At 40.0% G+C, this 24,744-nt stretch overlaps 1 protein-coding gene and 1 long non-coding RNA gene across 5 annotated transcripts; one reads left to right on the plus strand and one right to left on the minus strand.

Annotated features, from left to right (window-relative positions):
• Positions 1-315: 315 nt before the first annotated feature.
• Positions 316-21,719, plus strand: LOC147176873 (uncharacterized). Of its 2 annotated transcripts, XR_015094429.1 has the most exons (5): positions 316-543; positions 985-1,061; positions 1,563-1,641; positions 1,714-1,811; positions 21,584-21,719. It is a non-coding gene; the product is annotated as an uncharacterized LOC147176873 (long non-coding RNA). The 2 variants fall into 2 exon arrangements; XR_015094428.1 differs by lacking the exon at positions 21,584-21,719 and having other exon boundaries at positions 1,714-2,190.
• Positions 6,303-8,125, minus strand: LOC147176874 (ribonuclease P protein subunit p25-like protein). Of its 3 annotated transcripts, none has more exons than XM_086071505.1 (2): positions 7,914-8,125; positions 6,303-7,542 (listed from the first exon to the last, which is right to left on the minus strand). In XM_086071505.1, the coding sequence occupies exons 1-2, from the start codon at positions 7,952-7,954 to the stop codon at positions 6,675-6,677; spliced, it is 909 nt and encodes a 302-aa protein (XP_085927631.1). In that variant the 5' UTR covers positions 7,955-8,125; the 3' UTR covers positions 6,303-6,674. The 3 variants fall into 3 exon arrangements, with proteins under 3 accessions (XP_085927631.1, XP_085927632.1, XP_085927630.1); XM_086071506.1 differs by having other exon boundaries at positions 7,868-8,125; XM_086071504.1 differs by having other exon boundaries at positions 7,994-8,113.
• Positions 21,720-24,744: the final 3,025 nt, after the last annotated feature.

The raw sequence follows: 24,744 nt of genomic DNA on the forward strand, positions 1-24,744 counted from the left end.
ACGGAAGTAACATTTACTTCGAAAAAAAATGGCCTGTTGTTGAAAGTAATTACAAAGTGCCCTCATTTCCAAGCGAGGCTTTAAATAATGCTGAAGTCACAGTTTTGTAACTTGTCATTTCTTCTGCCCTGGATGTTGGCAGCCTCACAGCCATGTGTTCATTATCTGCTCTTACAGCTTTTGACTCCAGCACTGCAATTACATCCTCGGACGCACTGATTAATCCAACACGGAGGCTTTATTATTTTATTTATTTATTTTCATTCAAAATGAACAGAACATTCGCGGACACTTTGCCAAAGAGGAGCTGCTCGTTTATGCCGATAGTCCTTACGTTACAATAAGACGTTTCAATGGCTCCTTAAGTGTTCTCGGAAAAATCTTCAATACCTGAGGGATTAATGTAATCCGTTTGATTCAACACACTAAATGGAGGTTCACGTGATGTGTTTCCGCAACGAACATTTCAGTCACTTAAAGATTTGGAGTCCATTATAGAGCTACCAGGTGGACCCGGAAACTCTTCTGAGACGCCACAGTCTGGTTTGTAGTGATTGTACTAAACGCTGTCTCGAAATTGCGCTGATTAACGTTTTCTTGAGAGAAAAAAACTTTAGTAGAAACTCAAGAAACAACAGTTAGCTCTTCCTTAGCCTAGTATAGCATATGCTATAGCCTAGCTTAGCGGTTCTCCAACCTTTTACACCAAGTTTGTTTGTTTTAACATGAACTACCTCAAAAAAATACTTACATTACTAAAATATAGTAACATAGGTTTAGGTGTTAAACAAAAACAAGGAAGAGGTTTTATTACTAAAAATTAATAAATAAAATACAGAGGAAGCTTCTGCTAAGTGTTTCTTTCTCTCTTCATGTTCTCAGACACTTTTAATACACGTTCTGATTTTCCATCCTAAGTCTAATGTATTTAATATTTGTGTGTTACATAGTAAGTATTACAGTACAGATCTCATAAATGTGCAGATAAGGCGCGAGGTTTCAGGCAGGATTCCTTTTGCTACACTGAAAGGGACATATGAGAGAGCAGAGCACAGGTCCGCGTAAGTAAGCACTTTTTCTGAATCATGTATATATATATAATGTTTATCAGGATTCTTAAATTAAAATTATACTGTACAAGTAAAGGCCTCCCTCAAATAGATGCCCAATGTGCACATGAGGAAATGACTATATGAGCTAATCTGGTTTACAGTAACGATTCTCCACTAGTGGTTCATGGACAGCAAATGAAGCAAACAAGGGACTTTTGTGCTGAAACTCATTTTATTTTTAAAGAACGTGCTGTTCAGAGGCAAGATGGCTAACTACGAGTATGAATATGGCCCAGGGTTAGGAAAATGTGGATATATTAAGGTGCTTTCCTTGGTTTTGTAATGTTTAGTTGTCACGCTCTCCCTCAGTTTGTGTCCAATGCAAAGCTGTAAATGAAATGTTTCGTTTTGTAGCCTTATTTATCTTTGTTCAGCGTTTCTTCCGCTTCTATTCTCTCGTCTCTGTCATGAAATCAATCACCCCACCCCCCTTCCCCCCCTCACTTAAAGAGTTGAACGGAAAACAACAGCAGCAACACAAGCGACGAGAGCAATGCCGACTCCACTCCGGCACAAAACATAGGCCTCGGTAAATATTAAATTTTAAAGGATTCCCAGATAAGGTGGCTTGAAAAATTGAGGCAGCACCCCATTCTTCCAGATAAGAGAAGACGGAGCCATCTGGAGGCTGCCAGATAGCGAACTCCCACGCCAGCCGCGAGACCTCACTCTCATCCGAGGCGGCGGCCGAAAGAATGAGTACCGACGCTTTCATTATGTTAACTTTCAAAATGAACTCATTGGCATTCAAAGCATATGCTGCTTTTTCCCTTTGTAAACACAATGTTACTCATGCTTCCGTTTCTTAGGAATCTTCGAGCCTGTCCTAAAACTTGTTTATTAGTATTGTGCTTGTGAGGTATTTGTAATGTTTTGTTTACCTCATTTAGATTTAGCCATATGTGCTGATTAATTCACTCATTCACTGCCATTGACGGCTATAGACGTCAAAAATTAATTTGAACTATTTCTATTAGTTTACATTTTTTTTCCACTTTTGCTAACAAGAGAACAGATATAAAATTTGTGATTAATCGTTAGTTAAGTAGTGAAGTCGTGATTAATTACAATAAAAAAATATATAATCGCCTGACGCCCCTAATTAAATTTTTTTAATTAAAAATAAGGGGCGTCAGACGATTAAAATTTGTATTCTTAATTAATCGCATGACTTCAATAGTTGACTCACGATTAATCAAAATTTTTATATCTGTTATAAATGTACAATAAACATTTTTTTCTAGGTTTTCATGACAAATTAAATTAGATGAAAAAAACACTAATAGAAAGAGTTCACATGAATTTTTGACGTCTATAGTCGTCAATGGCAGTAAATGAGTTAATCATGAAAATCGAATGACTACGATTAAGCTAGCACAGGTTGTGTTTGAGCAATAAACATAATTCTATGCATTAAAGTAAAGCATTAAATAAAACTGATTAGAAAATGGATGAGCGTGTGCAGTGGATCAAAAATGTTGAAGACGTCAATGAAGAATTAACACGTAACCGGTGCTCTTCAAATTTGGTGGGAAAAAAAGGTTGATAAAAATTATTAAGTGATTAATCGTGATTAATCAAAATTCAAAGATGTGATTCATTTGATTAAAAAATGTAATCGTTTGACGGCTCTCAGTAAAAAATAAGAAAACAGCCCTGTGATACACTGCATTTCTAGAGCCAAGCAAATAAGAACCACAACAAACAAGCGATTGTTTTTAACCTCACTTCGACAAATATGCTTGGCACCAAGATGCTTCATGATGTTATATGATACGTGGCTTCATAATGAGAACCCAAAGACAGGGAATCGGTACATTTTTTAACGAACAACAGGAAAGGTTCACCACAAAAACATCTGCAAATAAGGGAATTTTTGAGTGCCAAATGATGAATATGCCGGGATATGAATAGCGTCTCTACACATCAAAATGTGTTGGGGAACATTCATATCTGTCTCCAGAGGTGGTCCAAAAAGTAAAAACCCTGCCACTGTTCGGCTTTAGCCGCATGTGCTTCTCCTATACAGGGGGGCTTGTTTACCTGCCTATCTGTTGAGTAAGAATACTAAGTTACGCACGAGAAGAAAAACTATTTAATTAATGGCACCAAATGTCTCTTAAGTACGACATATAAATATATATATTTTTTTAATATTCCAAGAAAAAACTAGCGAATTTGCCGCTTTACAAAGTGGCAGATTTGCAAGAAAAAAAACTCAGAAATACATGTTTGTACTACTCGGATGTTTGTACCAATACGTTTCGGCATTCGCTCTTTGAAGCGTTGGGTGCTGCCAGCAACAAAGACGCCTCGCTTTGCGAAGGTCCACACCCTGAGGATCAAGCATTTAACTCATTTACTGCCATAAATTCATTAGAAAAAAAAGATTATTGAAAATTAAAGGCAAGAGGCGATAATTTTTTTAATTATAATTATTTCCAGGACTTCACTAGTTAACTCACGATTAATCACAAATTTTACATCTGTACTCAATGTACAATGAAAAAAAAATCTAGGTTTTCATACTCTTGTTAACAAAAATGGAAAAAAAGGAATAGAAATAGTTCAAATGAATTTTTGACGTCTATAGCCGTCAATGGCAGTGAATGAGTTAAGGGTTAAATATAGCCCACATGTTGTTTTGGGCGAGGGCCTGCATCTCCCCCAAATCCATGTTGACTGTCTGTTTGAAAACAAATAACATGGCTGTAATAGACTCTCAGGTTGTGTGAATAACCTTGTCCACATTTCTACTTTGTTGACTCCTCGGCTATTTCTTCGCAGCCACATTGGATTTGGCTCCAGGATAATACTTTTGTCACAATGCTTTATCTGCGCTCTCACTCCACTGTTACCCCTAATTACCCCACCCCTCTGCATTTTACACTCGGCCCACCAGAATTCCCAGATAGCAGATGCGAGTCGATTAGGGAATATCTTTTTGACCCGCATTGCGCAGCAACTGTCCTATAGGCTCCGGGATGAAAGCTGTTACCTGCTTGATAACGGGCGACCCCGGAGCGATAACCTTCCGGCTAGTTTCGAGGACATGCTGCTTTCGCCTCCCATGGAAGCGCTTGCAGTCGCAGCATTTCTTATTCAGCTCGCGCCAATTCTTTCTCTTTTTTGCTTCCAATTGGATTTGCCGCGAGGTTAATCATTAAGTTTGGCTCTTCGACTGTCCCGGTGACCGCCCGACCACTCGTTGAAATGTGATGAAGGGCTTTGAAAGACAATCCCATGGAAAACGCAGCGACTACTTTCTTTCTGTATGCAGAGCAGATTTGTCGCCGCGGTTACGCGGAGTCACTTTGATTAATTTACTTAAGGATGCTGACATCTGCGTTTGCAGATTTTCATTAAGATCAATGGCAAACGGCTTCAGACACGCTTCCACTTGTCTAGGCTATTATCCCCAAAAGGCACGGTAGATTAAGTAGAAAAATAACTGGTTGATTAGGATAAAATCTCCCTTTCAGAAACGATTGTTTTTGTTTAAGGCAGCTTTTTTTTCGAGAAATATAATTAGAACACACCTTGTTTAGAAAATGTGCATGTAGGCCCCGAGGCTAAAAGTGCTGGAGGTAGCGGGAGGGCGGAATAACGGGTTACATACTTTTCAGGAAGAGTGCAGTGTGAGCCACTGTCAACCCTAGTTTTAATCCTTCCCTCCACTGTGTTGTGCGATGTTATGTTGTTATCTTAATGATAATCGCTGCCTGTATTTCTGTGCCCCCCCCTTCCCCCCGGGCTCCTCTGCCAGGTTGGGGCGGGTTGAGGAGCTGCGCCTTATCATCAGCTTTGTCATTAAATCAGCTTTTTCTACGCCACGTCCAAAAAGTTTACTGCCGTTGCTCTTATCAGGAAGGATCGGCAAGCCGGTTTTCTTTTCAATCACAGCTTTGCACATTCAGCCGGGCGCAGATAAGATACAGCACAGACTTTTCCATATGGGACGAAAATAGTACTATTTAATAGGGGTGTGCCAAAAAATTGATTCGCATAAGAATCGCGATTCTCATTTAGTACGATTTAGAATCGATTTTAAATGTTCCAAAATCGATTTTATTTAAATTATTTTATACTGTCTTGCCTTTGTCTGTATGTGCCTTTATTGGGAGCGCTGTTCATGTTGTACCACTGTTTGGCCACTGAGGGGCAGTTTGGTTCCACGCGGTCTAATACACTGTTAAGTTGTGGCCACATTAGAGAGTAGAAGGAAAAAGTCACGATCAAGTTATTCCAAAAAATAAAAAATTCCAACGTGGAGCTGTTCTTTTGAGTGATAAAAGTGCCACGAGTAGCGCGCTAATTAGCATTAGCGAGTCAGACTGGAGTAGATCATTACAATTCCTTGCACATCTATAGATTGAAGCAAAAATCATTATCAATCAAATCATTTTGAAAAAAAAAATCATTCTTTATTGAAAATCAATTCTGAATCGAATCACACACCCAAAAATCGCGTAAAAAGCTTAGGACGACAAAGAAATTGAAATATTTCTAGAATTAAAAGAAGCAAACGTGATCACTTTTGTTGACAGTCAGCCAAGTGTCTTGTGGCAGAGAAATCTCATGGCGCAGTCTCCTCTCAATATTCCAAAAAATTATGACAAATGTAAACGGGCATAAGTCGCATCTTTGTTATGCGCATTTTCATGAAATCGGCGTAACAATTTTGAAACATTTTAATGTAAACCACATTAATCGCTTTCAGTCGTTTTCACACAAACACACGGACACTCGCGCGCACGGACACTCGCGCTTGCACACACACGTTGTCACATTTTGCTCCATGCTTTGAATGGGGAAAAAATAGCACCATCTGGTGGACAAATCGTAGTCAGCGAGAAGTATACATAAAATCATTTTAACATATTTGTTTGTTTTAATCAATGTTTGATGTATTTTTTTTTAATTTTTAATAGCTGCGAAGCAAGAAAAATTACGTTTGTCTCCAAGTGGCTTTCGGTTCTTTTTTTCACACGTGCGCACACACACACTTTATTCTGACGTTCACCAACATCAAAACACACTTTGTATAAAACTGTAAATGGTGTCATAATTTGCTCCATCCAAGTAATGCCATGTGTGGACGAATGGTAGTTAGTAGCAGTCCAAAATGAAATGATTTTTTATTTTTTTGGATTAGTTTAAAATAAATGTGGGATAAAAAAAAGAGAGACATTGCCATGATTTTTTTTATTGACTACCATCTGGCATTTTTGAAATTCAACGGCCAAAAAAGGACAGGGGAAGAAAAAACATGATCACGTTTTTTACCTCTCTCGTTATCTTAGCATGAAACGAACGAACAGGAAAACCCTATGAGTCGTTGCAGTTCATGGCTTATTTTCAATCTTAAAAGTAAAGCAATCGGGTTTTAGAGCAGGTACATTGACACAATTCTCACGGCTGTGGGTACGGAAGGCAAGCTTTTAACATCCCGCTCAGGCTGCAATTGGTTTAATTCTTATTCGAAAGCGCTGTTCTGATTGTCTCCGTGTTGTGCTCAAGTGGAGGGCAGTGCCGATTGAACTCTTGTTGTTTGACGTCCAGTCAGTGCAGGAGGGGGGTCACGGAAACCCCCTCGCTCGGGCGCACGCGCTTACGGTGGGGCAAACTGCAGAGCGGCGACGGTTCTGGAGGTCTCTTGAACGTGGACGGGGTGGCAGGCTCGTCTCTGTCCTCCCACAGTGCGCTGAGAGTCTCTGGGGGTTGATAGCCCGGCTCGTGAGGGTCCAGAGGATCTTTAGAGAGCAGGATGCTGATGGAGGGCACCGTCCTGTGCACGGTCATCTCTGACGTGCCCCCCTCGGTGTTCTCCCAGACCTCCTTCACCACCTTGTACTGTAGTTTAGTCATCTGGTGCAAGGAGCCCACTTTGCGCTTCATGATCTCGGCACATGTGATGGTCTTGGTGACGGCGCGGCCTGACCCGGTGAAGACCACCTGTCTGAGTCCGCCCTCTCCGAGCCCTTTCTCGCCTTGCATCCGCGCCATGGCGAAGCCCATCAAGTTACGGATCTTACTTCCCTCTTTAACGCGCATCTCGAGTACCCCCGAGGCCAGTCCGGGGAAGGGACAGGGACTGTGCTCCTCGGTTCTACAGACCTTCTTGAAGCCTTCTTTCCCCATTTTGAGCGCAGCGGGAGGCACCGGTTGTGGTGCCGGTTTAAATGCGGTGGCGATGACACTGTTCTCCACTTTGGGCACGCTGGCATTCGCGTAGATCTGACCCTGGTATGGAGGAAAGGTCCCAAAGTTTTGCCCGTTCTCCATTTGAATCGACGCATTTACTTCCAGTCCCTGATGGGGCTTGAACGCACCGCCGGACAGGAAGTGGCCACTGACCACGCCGTCCCCTGTGAACATGGCTCCGGATTTGTTTACTTTTCCATCATGGCAAGCCACTTGATTCTTCCTCCTGTAAAGTTTTACAAACAGACTTCATCAAAGAAACATGACCCTCTTCTCCCCCAAGAGCGATATCAACGCAGTCTTTAATGCATATTCTCTGAAAGAGCTGGAGAATTAAGATAAACGTCCGGCTCGCGAATCAAAAGCACTGCCGGGACCATTCAAGCTGTTCTTTAAAGAGAGTCTCCATTTCATAGCATTTGGAAAGCGCTTCGGGGACAGATAACGATAATGAAAAAAAGCCTATATTGTTCGTTTCAGTTCTGGTTTTCTATAGTAGCTACCAAATGTAAGAAGTACTTTGCCTGCAACTTAACCGTTTCAGATTTGACCTTTCCTCAAGCAGTCCAGTCCATTCGGGTGTCGCTCTCAACTCACAAGTGACATCTCCTTTCAGTCCCGCTCATAAGTTCCGCCATATCATTTTGGACATTTCTACTCCGGCATGAGACAGTCACCGGAGTTGCGTTGACTTCCCCGCAGTGTTCCTCCCCCGGAGCGCTGGCTCGTCCCCAGTGATGCCGCGGGAAGTACGTTGTTGCTCCCCACCAAGAGACATGAGGGACAGCAACTGCCTCGGCAATGCTCACAGGAGGAGTGACTGTGTGGTTGAGTGGGGATGGGGGGCATGGGGAAGGGAGGGGGGGACGGGGGGTCGTCCCTCTTAAAGGCGCAGGGCATTTTATCTTCCATCCTGAACGCTGTTTCCTCCTCTGCCGCGTCAGATCACGGGGTCCCTTTAAGGAACGGCACGCATTTCCCCAGCAACTTTGTCAATCTCTTTAGAGGACATGCCAATGTTCAATGAATGTACACGACTGATTAAATCTGAGCACCCGAATAGCAGCTCTGTCAACCTTTTAGAAGAAAAAAAAAAAGTTCCCCAAAACAATGGATTAAATTAAATGCATTGTACTTGCAAACATCCTTCAAAAGGGGTGGCTGAAAGTCATGCATGAAGTTGTGGCACACTTAGCCTTTAACTTATGAGATTGTTTGCGGCCATTAGGGGTCACGATAGTTCAAAGAAATTTGTGGTGACAATATTTTTGACGATATTGGTAATAATTACTGAACAATAGATTTGTGATTGGTGTGTTTGCCACCTTTTTACCACAATTGAAATGTAAACAAAGTGCAAATATAGCAACCGTAATGGAATGAAATGGAAATAAAAACAGGCCAGGTAGTGTTTACCCTGCGAGCTCTAATTGTAACATAACTGCTTATAGCACATAAAGCACATTTACTTAGCAAATACAAAGAAAACACAAACTTTCAGAAGAAGTCAGTGGCAAATTGCACGAGTCAAGAAAGTCCATTATTTTCTCCTATGTGGTTGATCCTCGTGTTGTAGAGGCAAAAATAAATAAATACAAATGATACGGTGTGTACATCGCAGGCAAGTGTATTGTTGAAAAATATTTCCCCCTGCGATTGTTTAGGCAGTGGTTATTTTGCCGTAACCAGCAACCCTACTGTGAGCGTTATTTTGCCGTGAATGTCTCGGATTGGTCAATAAGAGGAGCGAGAAAATGCCGTGATTGCTTGTCGACATTGCTAGCGGGCAACGCGAGCACGTTAGTTTAGCGGCCGGCAATTATGAGGAGCGTTACCGGTCACAGTAAAATAACCACCGCGGATTGTTTATCTTGGCCAAACAATACGCGATCGCTTCAGTATTATCTAACCACCGTCTGTTTGTTTTTTTCATAAGGAATGCGTCTAATCAAGAGTGCTTCAGTAATTAATTTTTGTTCACGAGCTGTTTCCATGTCCTCCTCGCAAATCTTTAGCCTGCGCATCCTCTTAACTTTAACGGCAACAGTTGTCAGGCACAATTTGAAAACGATTGTATTTTTTGCATCACATCTGACCTCTTGTAACTGAACAGCCTCCACACGACGAAGGTAGCTCACTTCCACTTTGCTGACAGAACTGGCTGCAGATCGCAGCCTCACACGCGCCGACATTGTTTTGTTCCAAATAGACACGAAGACGTATGATGTTACGCATTACGTCAATTTCGCAATATTTAAATTTTTTATCACCTAAAAAAATACACCGGTAATATCGTAGAAGGTATGATATGGAACACCCCTAGCGGCCATTAGCTTGTAAGTAACACAACAGTAAGAGCTTTAGTCGAGTGGCGCTGCCCTTGGATTGAGATTCTGCGGAGTCATTTGTTTTTGTTTGCAATTTGAAACCATTGCCATGCAGAAAATTGGTCAGATTTTTTTTCCCACACTTGTATATCTCTATAAAGTCTATCTTTGAATTTATGCTTCCATTTACAAGTTTGCTTGCTTCCTCATAGACCAGGGGTGTCAAACTTGGGTCCCGCGGGCCAAATCAGGCCCGCAAGACAATTTTGTAAAGTAAAAAAAAAAAGGGGTAATGTCAGACCAATTAATCAGCTGGTCATAATCAAAACATCTAAATTCAAATTTCACAAGCAGTCCTCAGATGAGCAATGCAACTTGTACACAGAATCGTCCTTGAATGTCATTATTTTACACACAATTTAAAGTTACGGTTTGTTTAAAACATTTTTAAATCATAGACAGACATAAACGTGTTAAATGTGACACAAATTCAATAACTGGTCATACAAATGCATATGATAAGGACTAACGTCCTTATAACTTCATTAACTGCGCCACACAATGCATTCTGGGAACAATATATATGCAAAACAGATAGATTTAACACGTCCGGAACTCATACAGGCAAAGTGTTGCCGCGGCCCATTTGCATTCGTGGAACAATCTGATTACAACTGAGCTCCGTAATTTAGGGCTGGCCCACAAATGGAACAAATCTGCGTATAGTTGACGGCAATCGTTTTTAAGTTACATACTATTATTTTACCGATCTGATCCACAAATTAGAGGCATCAAGCGATTAAAATTTGTAATCGTAATTAATTGCATGACTTCACTAATCACACATTTTATATCTGTTCTAAATGTACAAAAAAAATCTAGGTTTTCATACTCTTGTTAACAAAAATGAAAAAAAAAAGTTAAACTAATAGAAATAGTTCAAATTAATATATTTTTAAAGTCTATAGCTGTCAATGGCAGTGAATGAGTTAATAAAGAGATGCTAAGCTAGCGCTTAGCTTATGTGGTAACTCCATTGTGACACATGTTCTTACTCTTCTTGTCATTTCTGTCATGGTAAGAATTGTTCCACCATTTGTAAACTTCATCTACCATGTGTTATGATGCTTTTATTTTCTTCAAGTCATCCTCCTTTCCTGATTGGCTATCGCAACATTCCACATGCTAATTGATGTGACTCAGGGGTCCTCTGTGTGGACACTGAGCTGATGCCAGTGTTGGGTACAGGTGTAGTACTTCAAACACCCACACTTTTCCTGATGAATAGGTTTAACAGTTTAAAATTTTTTTTTTTAAACAAAACAAAGCAAATGTCCCCTACTCTTTTGAGCAGCTTGCTTCGCCTCTGGTGCCAGTGCAGTTTGTTTCAACTGGCAAGCCAACCCAGAGCTACCTCACCAAACTAATGTCCATATGTGACTTAATGAGTCAGAAAAGCAGTGTACGACAACAGTTTGCTTGACTTTTTGCAATAAGATAACAGTCAAATGTTCGCACCAGGGACTTGTCATCAGTGCCCCTGGCCTTTGATGTCAAAGGAAGCTTCTCTTTTCATTGGCAAAGAGTTGGTGCTGGTTTGGCACCAGCATTATATTGTACTGAAATTGATTTTTTTTAAAAATTATTATTATTTATTTATTTTAGGTATCAGCACTTTGCTTGAGCATTTATTTTTTGGATCACTTGTTTACTTTTTGTATCTGTGTTTTCTAGTCTTTACTTTAATAAATACATAATTTAAATATAAAAAGCCACCGAGAGAGGTAAAGCCAACCGTGGTTGAGATCTTGACAAATTTATTGACTGACATCCTTGGGTTGCATAATGCAGAAAAAAAAACATAGGGAAGGAAGGAAGAACGTGAACCAGGGAACATAAATGACAATGACGGATCAGATTCGGAGAAGCAAGATATTACCAATCCATGGTTTTATTAAAGAGACTTGTTTGATGTTGGCAGCTCCAAGTAGGATTTGTGGCTTCTTCTTTTCAGAAATTTCAGTCTCATGTAATGCACACAGGTAGACGGATGGATGGATGGATAGATGAAGAGTGCATAGGAATCTTAATGGGCTTTCCATCACCTGTGGGTGGCGCTGCCCGACTCGGCTCTTGCGCTCCAGACAGTTGTGGCGTCCACCTAATCAGCTCAGTGGACAGGTGGATTTGTTTTTTTCTCCGTGTGACTGACAGATGAGAGAATGCGTGAGGACAGCCCACTGAGGCTGAACCTATAAGGCCGAGAGAGCGAGACCGACGAGTAGTAACTACCCCTTCACTCGGTATATCTCCCAGTAAGTAGTGGTGTCCAGACAGGTATATGAGGCTAATATACAGACTTGTGTGTTGTGTAGGATTTATGCTAATAAGGGAATCCCCTTGACCTTCTTCGGAGAGCTTCCCCTTTGTCACCTTCAAATGTCTCCTTTTTACATCGTTGATCACCATCCAGACCAGAGGCGGTTCTTGCTAGATTTGCGCCCTGGGCGAAAGATTCCCTCTGCTTAGCTTTTCTCACACCCGTTTGTCCTCTTCTTTTTTTAAACTGCTGCACCTGATGGCTTCTTTTGTACTTTTGATCCATCGTCTTCATTTCAGTAATGACATCATTACCGTCCGTTCAGGCGTTCACCCGCCAATCAAACGGAGTTCGGAGTCAGGTTAATTTAAATTTTTTTAAATATTTTATTTAGTTATTTATTTTATACATGTTTTTCACATACCCATCAATTAAGTGTAAGCATATGGGACTACATTAATTATAAAATACAATTTATTTGGAACCGTTTTTCTATCTTTCCCCTCTCCTATCTTTCCCCTCTTCATTGCCTGCATCTGGACACAGTTGCAATTTGACAACAAAACAACTAAAATTCCAAAAACAATTTTGTTAACAAAATAAAATAAAAACGAAAATTCTTTAAAAAACAAAACAAAAACTAACTGAAACTACATTTTATGTTGACAAAACTAACAAAAACTAACTATAATTATAGTGCATATGTCCTTTAGTCTTTGGTAGTTAATTTAATACATGAGCCTTTGGGGATGATTTTAAATGTAATTTTAAGTATATTTATTTTGATATTAACTGAAATAAAGACGTTTGAAAGTGTGTCACACAAAAATGATGTCATCTAGCAGCAGCCAATAGAAAAGCACCTTCAGATCACATCGCTCCGATGCGTCAAATTTGCCTGCTTGCCTTTTGGCTCCAATGGCTTGGGCTTGCCTGCTTTTTCATTTAAATCAGCCAAAATGCAACGCTAGGTAAGAAACGTGTTACTTTTTTCATTTTACCATGGTATTTATTAAATATTGTGCACAAGTAATACACATAAAAAAATAAAAAATAAACTAATAATAAATAATAATAAACTAAGCATAAAAAAACTAAAACTAATAAAAACTAACAGAATCACCCTGAAAACTAATTAAAACTAACTAACTAACTAAATTTAAAAAACAAAACTCAAAACAAAATAAACACTAACTAAAATGAAAATTCCAAAACTATAATAACCCCGATAACCATGCATTCTTAGCAAGTTCAAGCTAATTGTAATTTATTTTATTACTCCTCCTCTTCCTATTTTTTATTATTATTATAATTTAACCATTTTTCATTATTATTTTTTTTTTGGGTATATATTAGAATACAGGGCATTTTTCACGGTTATAATTAGTTTGATTTATGGCATTTTCATCATCAATATAATGATTTTTTTGACTGACTTAAGATGAAAGTCAAACATTATTAGTGCTGTTTATGTTAATAATCATTATACAGTATACGCAAAATATTAGTAGTTTTTTCCCCCTAATTATTATTATTATTGTTATTATTATTATTATCATCACTGTTGCCCCTAATGAAACGCAAGGGTTTCCTGGCTCTAAATTTTTTTATTCATCCCAAAGGTGTTAGATGGGGTTGTTGGCATTATTAGAACACGAGGAATAATTCCGCATCCATGGGTTTCCATTGGAGGAGAAGAATTTTTGCTATTGTTGCCTCTTATTTTTCCCGGCTAAAAAGAAAACACGAGCGCAAGGACAGGAGGAGGAGGAGGAGGAGGAGGAGGAGAAGGGGGTGTTTTTAAGCGCTCGCCACCAAAGTGATCATTCTGTTGTTTGGGAGAAATTACTCTCATCAGTCATACGGAGATGCACAGCTGCCTACAGGGATGTGGTAATGTCACTGTGTAATAAAGCGTGTGTGTGCGTGAACATAGCAATGGGGGGAGGGTGGAAGGTTCGGTTTGGGGGTGGGTGGGTGGTTCGGTGCAAATGTAGGAGGGCAGCGGGTGAGAGAAGTCTAATTTAACCACAGAGAGCTTTAAATTGATGATGAAGACTGTTCTGTAATCATCTGTATTTACCACATCATCACGCCGTGTAGTTTACTGCTTGTTGCGTCTGGAACAAGATTGATTAACAAACTCGGTGCATTAGAGATAGCGCACTGTGGTGTTAAGAGGAAAACACGCACAAGAAGCTAACATAGCGTAGTATGCACCTTTGCTTGGAGCTTCCTTTCTTTAAATAGCACAAACGGAGGTCATTTGTTTTGAAAATCTTGGCTAAAGATGATAGCTAATCAGGCTACGGCTAATAAGAGAAGCTAACATAGCAGCCTAAGTCATTATTCAGCGCACTTTCTTGACAAACGGCACAAACAGTTGAATCACAGAAGATTCCCATAAAGTTTGAAGCGGAGCTAACCTGTCAATGCCTAATGCGATGTACAAAAGTAGCAGTTTAGTCAAAATGTACAAACATAACATATGGATGTAAATGAAGGATACTGGTCACTGAAAATCAAAATCAAGTGAACAGCAAATGGTAGATAACTCATTGCGGCTAACTTGCTAGCACAAACAGATAGACTCAAATGATAGACACTGAAGGTTTGGAAATGTACTGGTTACAGAAGATCTATCCACATAACGTGTCAAGCAAGCTAATCTGTCAGCGGCTAATGCGAGAAGCTAACATCTTTACTTTTTGCTCCTTCTCATCAATCAGCCTATAAGTTGGTTGTCTTTGCAATTTCCATCGTATTCTTCTTCACTTAGTTTAAAAAAAAGCATCAGGACTCTGAATGACGTTTTTTTTCCCCCTTCTTCACCTCCCTCCCTCCCTTGTAAGTGCCTTCATTTAATGACGGGGAAAAGGCGGTGGCCGTGTCGGGGACTGCGACGGCGACGGGCACCCACGCTTGGTCACGTGCACCTTCGCAATTCCTCCGCACTTACACCTGACCTTGGTTTATATCTGTGACATTCAGTCCTCAGAGACTGTACAGGAAAGCCAGACAAAAAACGTTTTGCTCACCTGACGTGGAATTGACGGCATTAATAAGGATTTGTTATTTCTCACAGATTTAACATAACTAATTTTATGACGTGTTAATTACGATAACGTGATTTAAAAAAAAATGGTAGAAGAACTTTAGTGAAGCAATTCTAAAGCAATGATAACAAATATGAGTTTGTTTATTCCTTTTAATTGTCGTCTGCTTCCTTTAGGTCTTTAAGTAAATACAGTTGTCATTGAGTTTAAAGCTGCAAGTCACTTTACCTTCTTTTTCAATAAACAGAACTGGCCGTTGACTTTAAAGCAATAATATGAAATGCTTTTATTTATTTATTTTCTCCTGCGTTTCCCTTGTGTCGTTAAGTAACTAGAACTGCATGGAGAATTTAAATCAGTGATAAGGAATATTATTATTTTTCCTCCTGGGCTTTCATTAAACAAAACAACACTTTTTTCCCTTTTTTTTTTAAAAATACAAAGCAATAATAAGCTTCTCTCCGATGAGTTCTACTAACCCGCTTCCCTTATGTCTTTCACTAATCAGAAAAGCACAACAAAAAGCAATATGTATTGTTTTCAAGTTACAAGGACTGCACATGGAATTTATTTAAAGCTGCATTAAGAGACACCCTAACTTTCTTACCTTATGTTTTATAAAAAACAATCAAACCTATAATTGAATAATAACAATACAAAAGACTAAATTTTCTTTCATCCACTTGGGCTTTCTTGGGTGTTTTTTTTTTTTAACGAACGCTGTTTTTCACTCACCTCGACTTGCATAGATTTGAAAGCAACCATTAGGAGTACTTTTTTCACCATGGCCTTTTCACAGATCAACAAAAAAATGGGTGTTTTTTTTTTAACGAACGCTGTTTTTCACTCACCTCGACTTGCATAGATTTGAAAGCAACCATTATGAGTACTTTTTTCACCATGGCCTTTTCACAGATCAACAAAAAAAATAAAAATTGTCTACATTCAGGGAGTTGATTGCAGAGTTCCGCTGCATACTTGCGATTTGCAAAATTGCCAATTCACAGATTATTTTTGGAACCTGCCCTTTGTTATTCACTGAAAAATATATTACGTGTTTTCGTGCTTTATTTCATCAGCATAGGCTCAATAAGAAAAACTGCTATTCATAGGCAACTGTAAACCTTTTCAGAGGGTTGTCAATTGCATATTTTCACAAATTTGCAGCGGGCCTCTGTCCCTCGTCCCTGTGATTAGTGGGGAACACTGTAATTCTCTCTTCAATTAAACTTTTATTCAGTTTGCAAACAGAACTTAACTCATTCACTCTCAGCCATGTTCACTGAAGCAACCCCCTTCACTCCCGGCTGTTTTACTGGATTTTGATTAATTTTGCAAGGCTTACAGAATAGTGTGTTCTATTGCTATAAAAACATAGAACATACCAAAAGAAAGATTAGTCTCTTTTTTTCATCATGAAAATATTTATATTTCTATCTGGTTCCATTTTGCAGAAATTAGCATTAGAATATGGCTAAGTTTTATCATTATTCACAAATCTGTTTAGAACTGTGGGTAAATTCGCTTTTTTTTAACATGGCCCTGGTTGATCTCTTTTGCTCTGCTGCCACCTGCTGACCGTTTTTGTAATAACTACCATTTCTTCAACTGTTCGCTGCAGTTGAGAGGCTGCATCAAAGCCTTCTGTATGCTCTAGCATTAAAAAAAAAAAAAAAACATTTTAAAACGTATACATACGTCTTTGGGACACTTAAAATGAACCCCGACTGTATGACAAGTTTGCTCTATATTATTTATTTGGTTGTTACTAACATAACTATGAGAGCCTCCGTAGCGTTCCCGAAGGGACGATCAAAACTCTTGAATGCGTCTGGGGAATGACGAGAGCGTGGCGTGGGGGAGGGTGTTGTTTCTTTAGGAACGCTACAAGGCTTATTTTGCTTTCTTTATTTGCCGTTTCACATTGCTCGGCAGTGAGCCAGCCGCCATTCTACGTCACTACGCACTGAATGCTTTGCGACGTAAATAACAAGTTTTTTTGGGAGCAAATGAGTTAAGAACAAAATAAGTTTGTGAATGTAGATTCCTCTGTATGTTAGTTTACATCAGAGTTGTAAAGTCAACATACATAAAACTCAAATTGTTAGCATTGATGCTAGCTGTAACAAAGATTGCCATGGCTATTTCACCGATTTTTGTCCTTGAGAAGTTTGTGATCCTGATGCATGGTAACAGTAGGTACCATGTTGCACCAAGTCACATACAGTACGTATTCCGTCAACTGGAATGGGAATGGGGGTGCTGGGTATAATTGCTAACCGGTTTGACACATATCGATTTATTTTTCTGACGGAACTGCAAAGGTGTACATTTTATTGTTTGTTTGCACTCTGCTGAGTGTCGTCGTCGTGCTGCGTAGTCAGGGCTACACACACACGCACGCACGCACGCACGCACGCACGCACGCACGCACGCACGCACGCACGCACGCACGCACGCACGCACGCACATGTGCCGCCCCCCGACAGCCGGTCACTCACTTTGCGTTAACCGCAAGTGTTTTCACGGTCATCAAACAACGGTGGCCTGGAGGCGCTCATTTTCGCTCCGTGTGGCGCTCGCCCTGCAGCTCGGTTCTGCCCCACAAATTCACAGCCGGCCCCACGGTTGGAGCGGCAAAATGGGGGGAGTCGCGACACACACACACACACACACACATGCATATGCACACAGCCTCTGGATAGGGACACACACAAAAAAGTATACACTCAGCATAAGGGAAGCTGTTGGAGCAATTACAAAAACATGGCAGAACACGAGCGAGCAGGGCCGCACTATCAGAGGGGAAATAGAGTGAGCGAAGGAAAAATGATGACGCCATTAATAATGCTCGCGGAAGGGGTGGGGGGGTGTTCGTGGGGTGACCCTCCCCGCCATTTGTGTGACAGCACTTTGAGGTGCAAATGGTCGCTGCGTTTGATTTTTAGACATTTTAATGGCCCGTGTTTTTGCAGCAATAGCAAAAAAAAAGAAGATTTCGATTCCTTGACATATGCGTTTAATTCATTCCATGCCCAAGCGCTTAACCCAAAATATTTGTATATCAAATCATATATCTGAAGGGAAAGCAGTTGAAACAATCATGATCATGTTTTTTGCTCAAAACTGCTCAAAGATTGATATTGATATACTTAAAAAAAAAAAGATTTTGTGTTAATGAATCTATCAGTCAGTCAGTCATGAATTCTGGCCCTCCCTGTATCAACATTAAAGCACGTAATGATATCTACAGTGCAGCACATTCTGTATATAAAAGCATTGCATGACATGTAAGGTAATGTCTCTCTGTCCCCCGAGCATCCATTATGTTGGTTGACAACACTCACTTCTTTCTTCTTTTTTGCCTTTCCTTGTCTTCTACTATTCACACGTGCGCGCGCACACACACACACACCAATCCTGCTCCCTCGGGTGCGACCATTCCCTCGGCACTGCATTGCAGATGCGTCTCACACAGTGAGCTGGAAGTTTCACTGAAGACGCACGCAACATGAGGCAGTTTGAAAGAGATGGCGACAGAAGTAGAAGTGGACACATAGCCTTCCAGGATGCTTGTCCGACCCGTCTTCCATTTTGTTTTGAAATCCCCATTAGAAATAATGGAAATAATCTTGTCCAGGGTAAAACCTTCATTATCATATAATCTTCCATTCGCTCTAAAAGTAATGTTCAAATACCAAAGTAAATACTTCAACCCAACCAGGCACCCTGTCAACCTACTGTAGGGCAGGCTTGGTACACAAAAACAGGAAAAAAAGAAAAAAACGGTGAAACTGGGTACTGTCGTGTATGTGCTGCATGACCTTTTGGACCACAATTGTTCGGTTTTGCACTCGGGCTACACACACAAAGCAAAGCAAGGCTTTTATGCGCTTTTTGTCTTTCCTCAAAATACTAGACTGATGGAGTTATATGCTGTACTTCGGGATATTTCATGTGCATCTTCTTCGTCCGACCAATGTGTATACATGGAAAGCGTACTGATGTGAACCCAGTTGCGTATGAATGGAACTGCATCTGCATTTATTTTTAAAGGCATTTCTTTGTCAAATATTTGAAAAGCATGTGGAGATGAAAAATGTCTTCTCTTCTTTTAACCTCATTCGTTGGGTTTTAATTGATATTCCGAATATTCAACATAATAAACCAAACTAAAAACCATTTACTGTTCAACCCCTCCTATCTAGCTACCATAATCTAGGCGCAACATTTCCCTTTTTACATTCCTAATTGTTAAAGACGGTGAAATCGCTTGTTGGTAGTAACAATTATGTGGTGATCAGTTGCTCAGCCACAGCTGGCAAAGACGCTGTTGATTCAGTCCCCAATAGTTTGTGGTCTGAAGACGAACATTATAATCGGATATTTTTGGGGCTAACCCGTCGTTTTAACAAACCGTCACAAAAATACATGTTGAGTTACGCATAGTCAATCATTTGCTCGCTGAAATGAGGTCCTGTAAAGTACGCTAACGTCTCACCTGATGACAACTGAAAGATTTGTGCAATCCAGTGTCATTAGATTAACACGTTCACTGCCATTGACGGCTATAGACGTCAAAAATTCATTTGAACTATTTCTATTAGTTTAACGTTTTTCCTACTTCTGTTAACAAGAATATAAAAACCTAGAAAAAAAACTATTGTACATTTTGAACAGATATAACATTTGTAATAAATCATGACTTAACTATTGAAGTCATGCGATTAATTACGATTCAAAAATTGAATCGCCTGACGTAATAAAAAGAAAAGATTGTTAAAAATTAGGGGCACAAATTTTATATCTGTTCAAAATGTACAATAATCCCCCCCCCCCTAGGTTTTCATACTCTTGTTAACAAAAGTGAAGAAAAAAAAAAGTTAAACTAATAGAAATCGTTAAAATGAATTTTTGACGTCTATAGCCGTCAATGGCAGTGAATGAGTTAATCATTCAAGGATCGACGGCATATCCAATTCTGCAAGAGGTGATGCAAGTTTTTTTCTTTCGTTGGACATAGAACATTTTTTCCAAGCAGGAACCTGTTGCAGATGATTTTATTTGTTATTGCAGGCGGTTTGATGAATGATGCCCATTTAAATTGACATGAACGGCAGCAGCTGATAATGGCCTTTTGTGTCTGCATCTGTTTTGACTGGCCCCCAGGCTAAAAGTTAATGGACGCTATAGAAAAATGTTGATCAATTATATTGTGAATTAATAGACCATGCGGAGGCAAATTCGGAAAGCATAATGAATGCCTCGGAGCCACAATCCACCATCTCTACTTTTCAATTTGGAAATGTTGTGCCTCTCCACTGTACAAGTGCAGACAAACAACACTACACCTGAATGGAAAGATCAACAATCGTGATGACAAATAGACAAGGAAATTCCATGTCGTTGTAGCCCAAAGGCAGGCGTGTTGGGAGAATGAAAATGTTATTTTACAAATCATTTCTTATGTATCTGTTGGCCTCAATTTGTGTCTCAGAAACTTTGTGGCTTCTAACTCATCATAAATACATTTTCCCACCATCTGTAATTATGTAGACGTTTGCTCTCCAATCAAACCCTTCTTCTTCTGTGAGGAATTTAAATTTTTTAACAACCCTGACTGATTTGTGATGACTCTGCTGTGTGAGGCCTGGATCCGACTTATGGTTTGATTTAGAGGGAAATCGTACAAAGTTAAACACTCCATGGAACCTTAAAAGTTGACTAAACCACAAAGTGATATACTGTACACCGATCAACAGTTTATAATTAACTGTTTAACCTTTGCAGGGGAAAAAAGAAAAGGAAAAAAACAAGTACTGCAGCTAACAGTCGTTTCTGACCTCCTTTATGTGTGTTGCTGTCTGTATAATTGTATTATACTGCCCTCATCTGTCAACAGAAAGACGTCGAACCGAAGTTTTTTTCTCTCCATTGTATTATTTGCCATTACTGTATGTTGTTATCAAGTACAGTTTATAGTGTCACTTTTATTATTAAAAAATACATGATAAAAAATGGACTTGAACAGATTAATGCCATTTGAATTATTTTCAATGAGGAAAGATGATTTAAGAGTGTTTTGACTTACGGACGTGATCATGGAACTTGTGTTTCAAAGCATCACAGTAGTTTGGATTTTGACCAACAGAAATTTAGAAGAAGAAGAAAAAAATCGTATTAAACACAACCGCATTGGTAAATCTGTACATTGAAACATCAAAACAACAATTTAAGCCTTTTTTTTCCTTCTTTTTTTTAGGTATCACACTCATATTCTATATCCTCGCAGGTTCTGACTTCTCGCCCAATCATCCGCGTCCATGTTTTTGTCTTCCATCTGAGTGTAGACACAATATCATTTACTTGTATATTGATCCCCCCCCCCCCCCCCCCCCACACTCAAGCCCTAGTGTAAGCTTTTCAACCTTGGCTCTCCAAAAGCCTTTTGACTGCACTGTACCGGATCAGTGACTTGTGTAAGACAAATAGAGACAAAGTAGGTGGTCTCTTTTGCCCTATTCCGCCGTCTCGTCTCTCATCAACATCCTCCTGTTTTTGTAGTTTTCCAGATGGCCTCACTCCTCTGCATCCCACCGTTCCTGGCTCAGAACTTCCCGGAGCACACATTTGCATCAGGTCACTGCTCGCTTCCACGAGTAATATAATCCTGCCGAGCTTGCCACCCTGAAAATGCTCTCTTTGCAAGTACAGCGGGAGGTCGATCACAATCCGTTCCGGGGCGCTGGTCAACCTTTTCGATTTGTTCACGTTTCAAAACCATTTGCGCCACTGGGGATCAGGGAAATTCAGCGGTTTAGCAGTAACAAATTGTTGCCATTGTAAAACTGTTATTAACTGTACAGGCAGTGTTTTAAGACGAACACAGTAATTGTCATCGTTGAACTTCTTTGGTTGTTATTTTTCAGTAATTGATGACTTGTGCAGGGAATCTTAAACAGATGTGGAATTATTTGGAATGATATGGAATAATATTGAATGATCTGAACATGATGAAGTTGGGATAGTTTGAATCGGAGCAGTAATGTTTAACGTAGAATATGTCCTCTTATGGGAATTTTTTTGCTAAGAAATTGGGAATTTTTGTTATTTTCTGTGTTGGAAATTATTCAAGGTGAATTGAAGAGCTGCATTATTTAAATTTCAAATGGGAACAATATGAACCTGATTTGTTGAATGTGTAGGGAATTTATAGTGGCTATTTCGCAACTGCCCAAAAATTCAACATTTTCATTTCTAACGTTTGGCATGTTGAATGATTTCAATTTCAAATGGGAATGATGTGAATCTGTTATTTCGAATGTTAGCTTAGGCTTAGCATGTGCAACCAGTTAGGAGTACCAGCCACAAGTACATCCACATTCTTTTGGATTGTTGCCAGTTGTGGTAACAGCCTGTTTGGAACAGTAGCAGTCAACTTAAAGGATCTTCTCACAGGTTGATACCAGATTCATCCTGGATTTAATTGCGTCACCGAGCAATCACTCCGTGCCCTACAAATCCTTGGTAAAGCCGAGTTTTACAATAGAGGCATAATTGCGAGAGTTTAATTGCCTGCCAATGCTCTGCTTCCAGCCTGCTAGCGCTGAAGAGCCCAATAATTAGAAACAGGGAGAAATTAGGCAGCAATTTTGTCTTGGCAATTATCATAATGCAAAAGAAGTGCCATTAGTATTGTTAGCCCCACACAACATAATCCTTTGACATTGTCAAGTCGCCGCACTTGGTTGCTGGGTACGACGACTCTTGATTTCCCCCACGAGCCTTTTGCACTGCTTCTGTCACGTTAGTCATCAGGACAGACCAATGGGTTCGCAAAACCGAGCCCATCCCAACCCCGGAGTACTGCAAGGATTAGTCGCGAGCGCATTTGCAGCCCCGTGTTTCCCCTTTAAAGGTATATAAATGGAGTGTTAATCCTTTTTCACCATGTCACCCATGAAATTGGGTTTGATGTAACCGAAAAATAATGCACAGGATGGTGTTTTTATACTTCCCTCGCACTAGATTTTCATTGTAATGTATTGAAGTTGTACTGTGTATTATTTGTTCAGCACTTAAGCATACAAACAAAGATTTACTCCAAGATTGATAAGGCTTTGCATTTTGCATACGTTTAGTAAATTTGAACATTGAACAGGGGAAGAAAACAATGTCTCAGCTATTTGCCACATCTTAATCTCCGCCTCAAGCCAAGCAGAAATGTGTATTCTGCAAAATCCCGACGAAACATGCGCACGTTTGGAGATTAAACAATTCTTTGCCAAAGTGAACTCACTAATCTTGAACATTGGGATTCACAGTGTTCATTTATTCTTTCTTTAATACTCGGCAGATAAGTATTGGGCAGAAAGAACAATGTTTTTGGCTGCAGTTCATCAAGTCTACAGAGATCTTATTTGGCTGTGCTTACAGGTCGTGATTGTTCAAATGAAATCACACAACCGTGCACTCTGAGGTCAAACAATCTGTTCCATGACACTGGTCGGCTGTATCCCTGGTTGACCCAATAAAACCTTTATTAACTGTGATGTTTGAAGTATCAAACATTCTTTATTGGCACACACACACATTATAAACACAAGGGTCCATGTCAATCCATGTTACATGTATTTCCGTTTTCAATTAGTAATTGAAGATGCAGGGCGCTCCTGGCTCCTGGGTTTGCTCTCCGGCCGGTGGCCCTTGCGGGGCCCGGGGGTTGTGCCGTGGCCTGGGTGGCCCTGGGGGGGGGGGGGGGGGGGGGGTTGTGCTTGCTCTGTCCTGGCCGGGGTCGACGGCTCCCCTCTTTGGTGGAGGTTTTCATGCATGCCAGATCCACCACACCAGCATCTATCGAAATTCAAACACAATCTGGAGGTTGAATCTGTGGAGGCTGATGTCTGTGGATCTCACTCTGCTTCATCTATCCTTCCTTCCTTTCCTCAGTCTTTCCTTTGGTCTCTTGAGGTCTCCCTAATTTGTTGGAATGTAGATGTTTCTGGGGCTGGTGAAAGATTCTGGTTGATAACGTGGTGGGTAGTAGGTGATGTCTGGTCGGTGCTGGATTTCGCTTTCCTTTCTTTTCTTTAATCCTTCCTCGGGTCTCCTGACAACCTCACGACTAAATAATTGAAGATCAAAAAAGGATTGTAAAAAAAAAAGAGAGAGAGAGAGAGAGAGAGAGAAATTTTTCATAATTCCATTTTTGGTTCACTCCAAAACTGGAACATTGAAAAACAATCCACAGAACTGAGTCTGATTTTGTTTTTTGGTGTAATAAATATATGTTAACTTGAGAACCAAAACCATGCTCAATCAGCTGATGCATCCGCATTCTAGAATCACTTTGCATTTCCTTCTGATCGGCATATTCACATCATACTGTACTTTCAGGAGACACACTCCCCAACTGAGACATATACACACAATTCCTTAATGATGATTGTTCAATGGCTGAAAGATGAATGATGGTAATGGTTTTGTTGCATTGATTTGCCCCAAATTCACATGTGGATACGAATGAGTTGAAGATGGACACTGATAATAGCAATTGCAATTTTTTTTTTCCCTTGCGCAGTCTTAACATTCTGTTTTCTCCCCTTGTCCTACGGGTTATAGTCATTATCCTCTATATTGAATTTGTTCTTATGTCTGAGAATGTTTTTTGGGAGATTTGGAGGGGTTAGGTTGGAGGAATTTAGGTGGAAGAAAAATAGAACTTC

The sequence above is a fragment of the Leptonotus elevatus genome, chromosome 3 (genome assembly GCF_054856555.1).
Source record: "Leptonotus elevatus isolate MCC_2025b chromosome 3, RoL_Lele_1.0, whole genome shotgun sequence".
In the NCBI taxonomy this organism is placed as follows: domain Eukaryota; kingdom Metazoa; phylum Chordata; class Actinopteri; order Syngnathiformes; family Syngnathidae; genus Leptonotus; species Leptonotus elevatus.

Bases quoted from the DNA above. Each gene is read 5' to 3' on its own strand.
- LOC147176874 (XM_086071504.1), bottom strand. From the start codon at position 8,094: ATGTCTCTTGGTGGGGAGCAACAACGTACTTCCCGCGGCATCACTGGG. The intron at 7,543-7,993 runs GTGACTGTCTCA...AAAACTTTACAG, and splicing joins GGGAAGTCAACGCAACTCCG to GAGGAAGAATCAAGTGGCTT.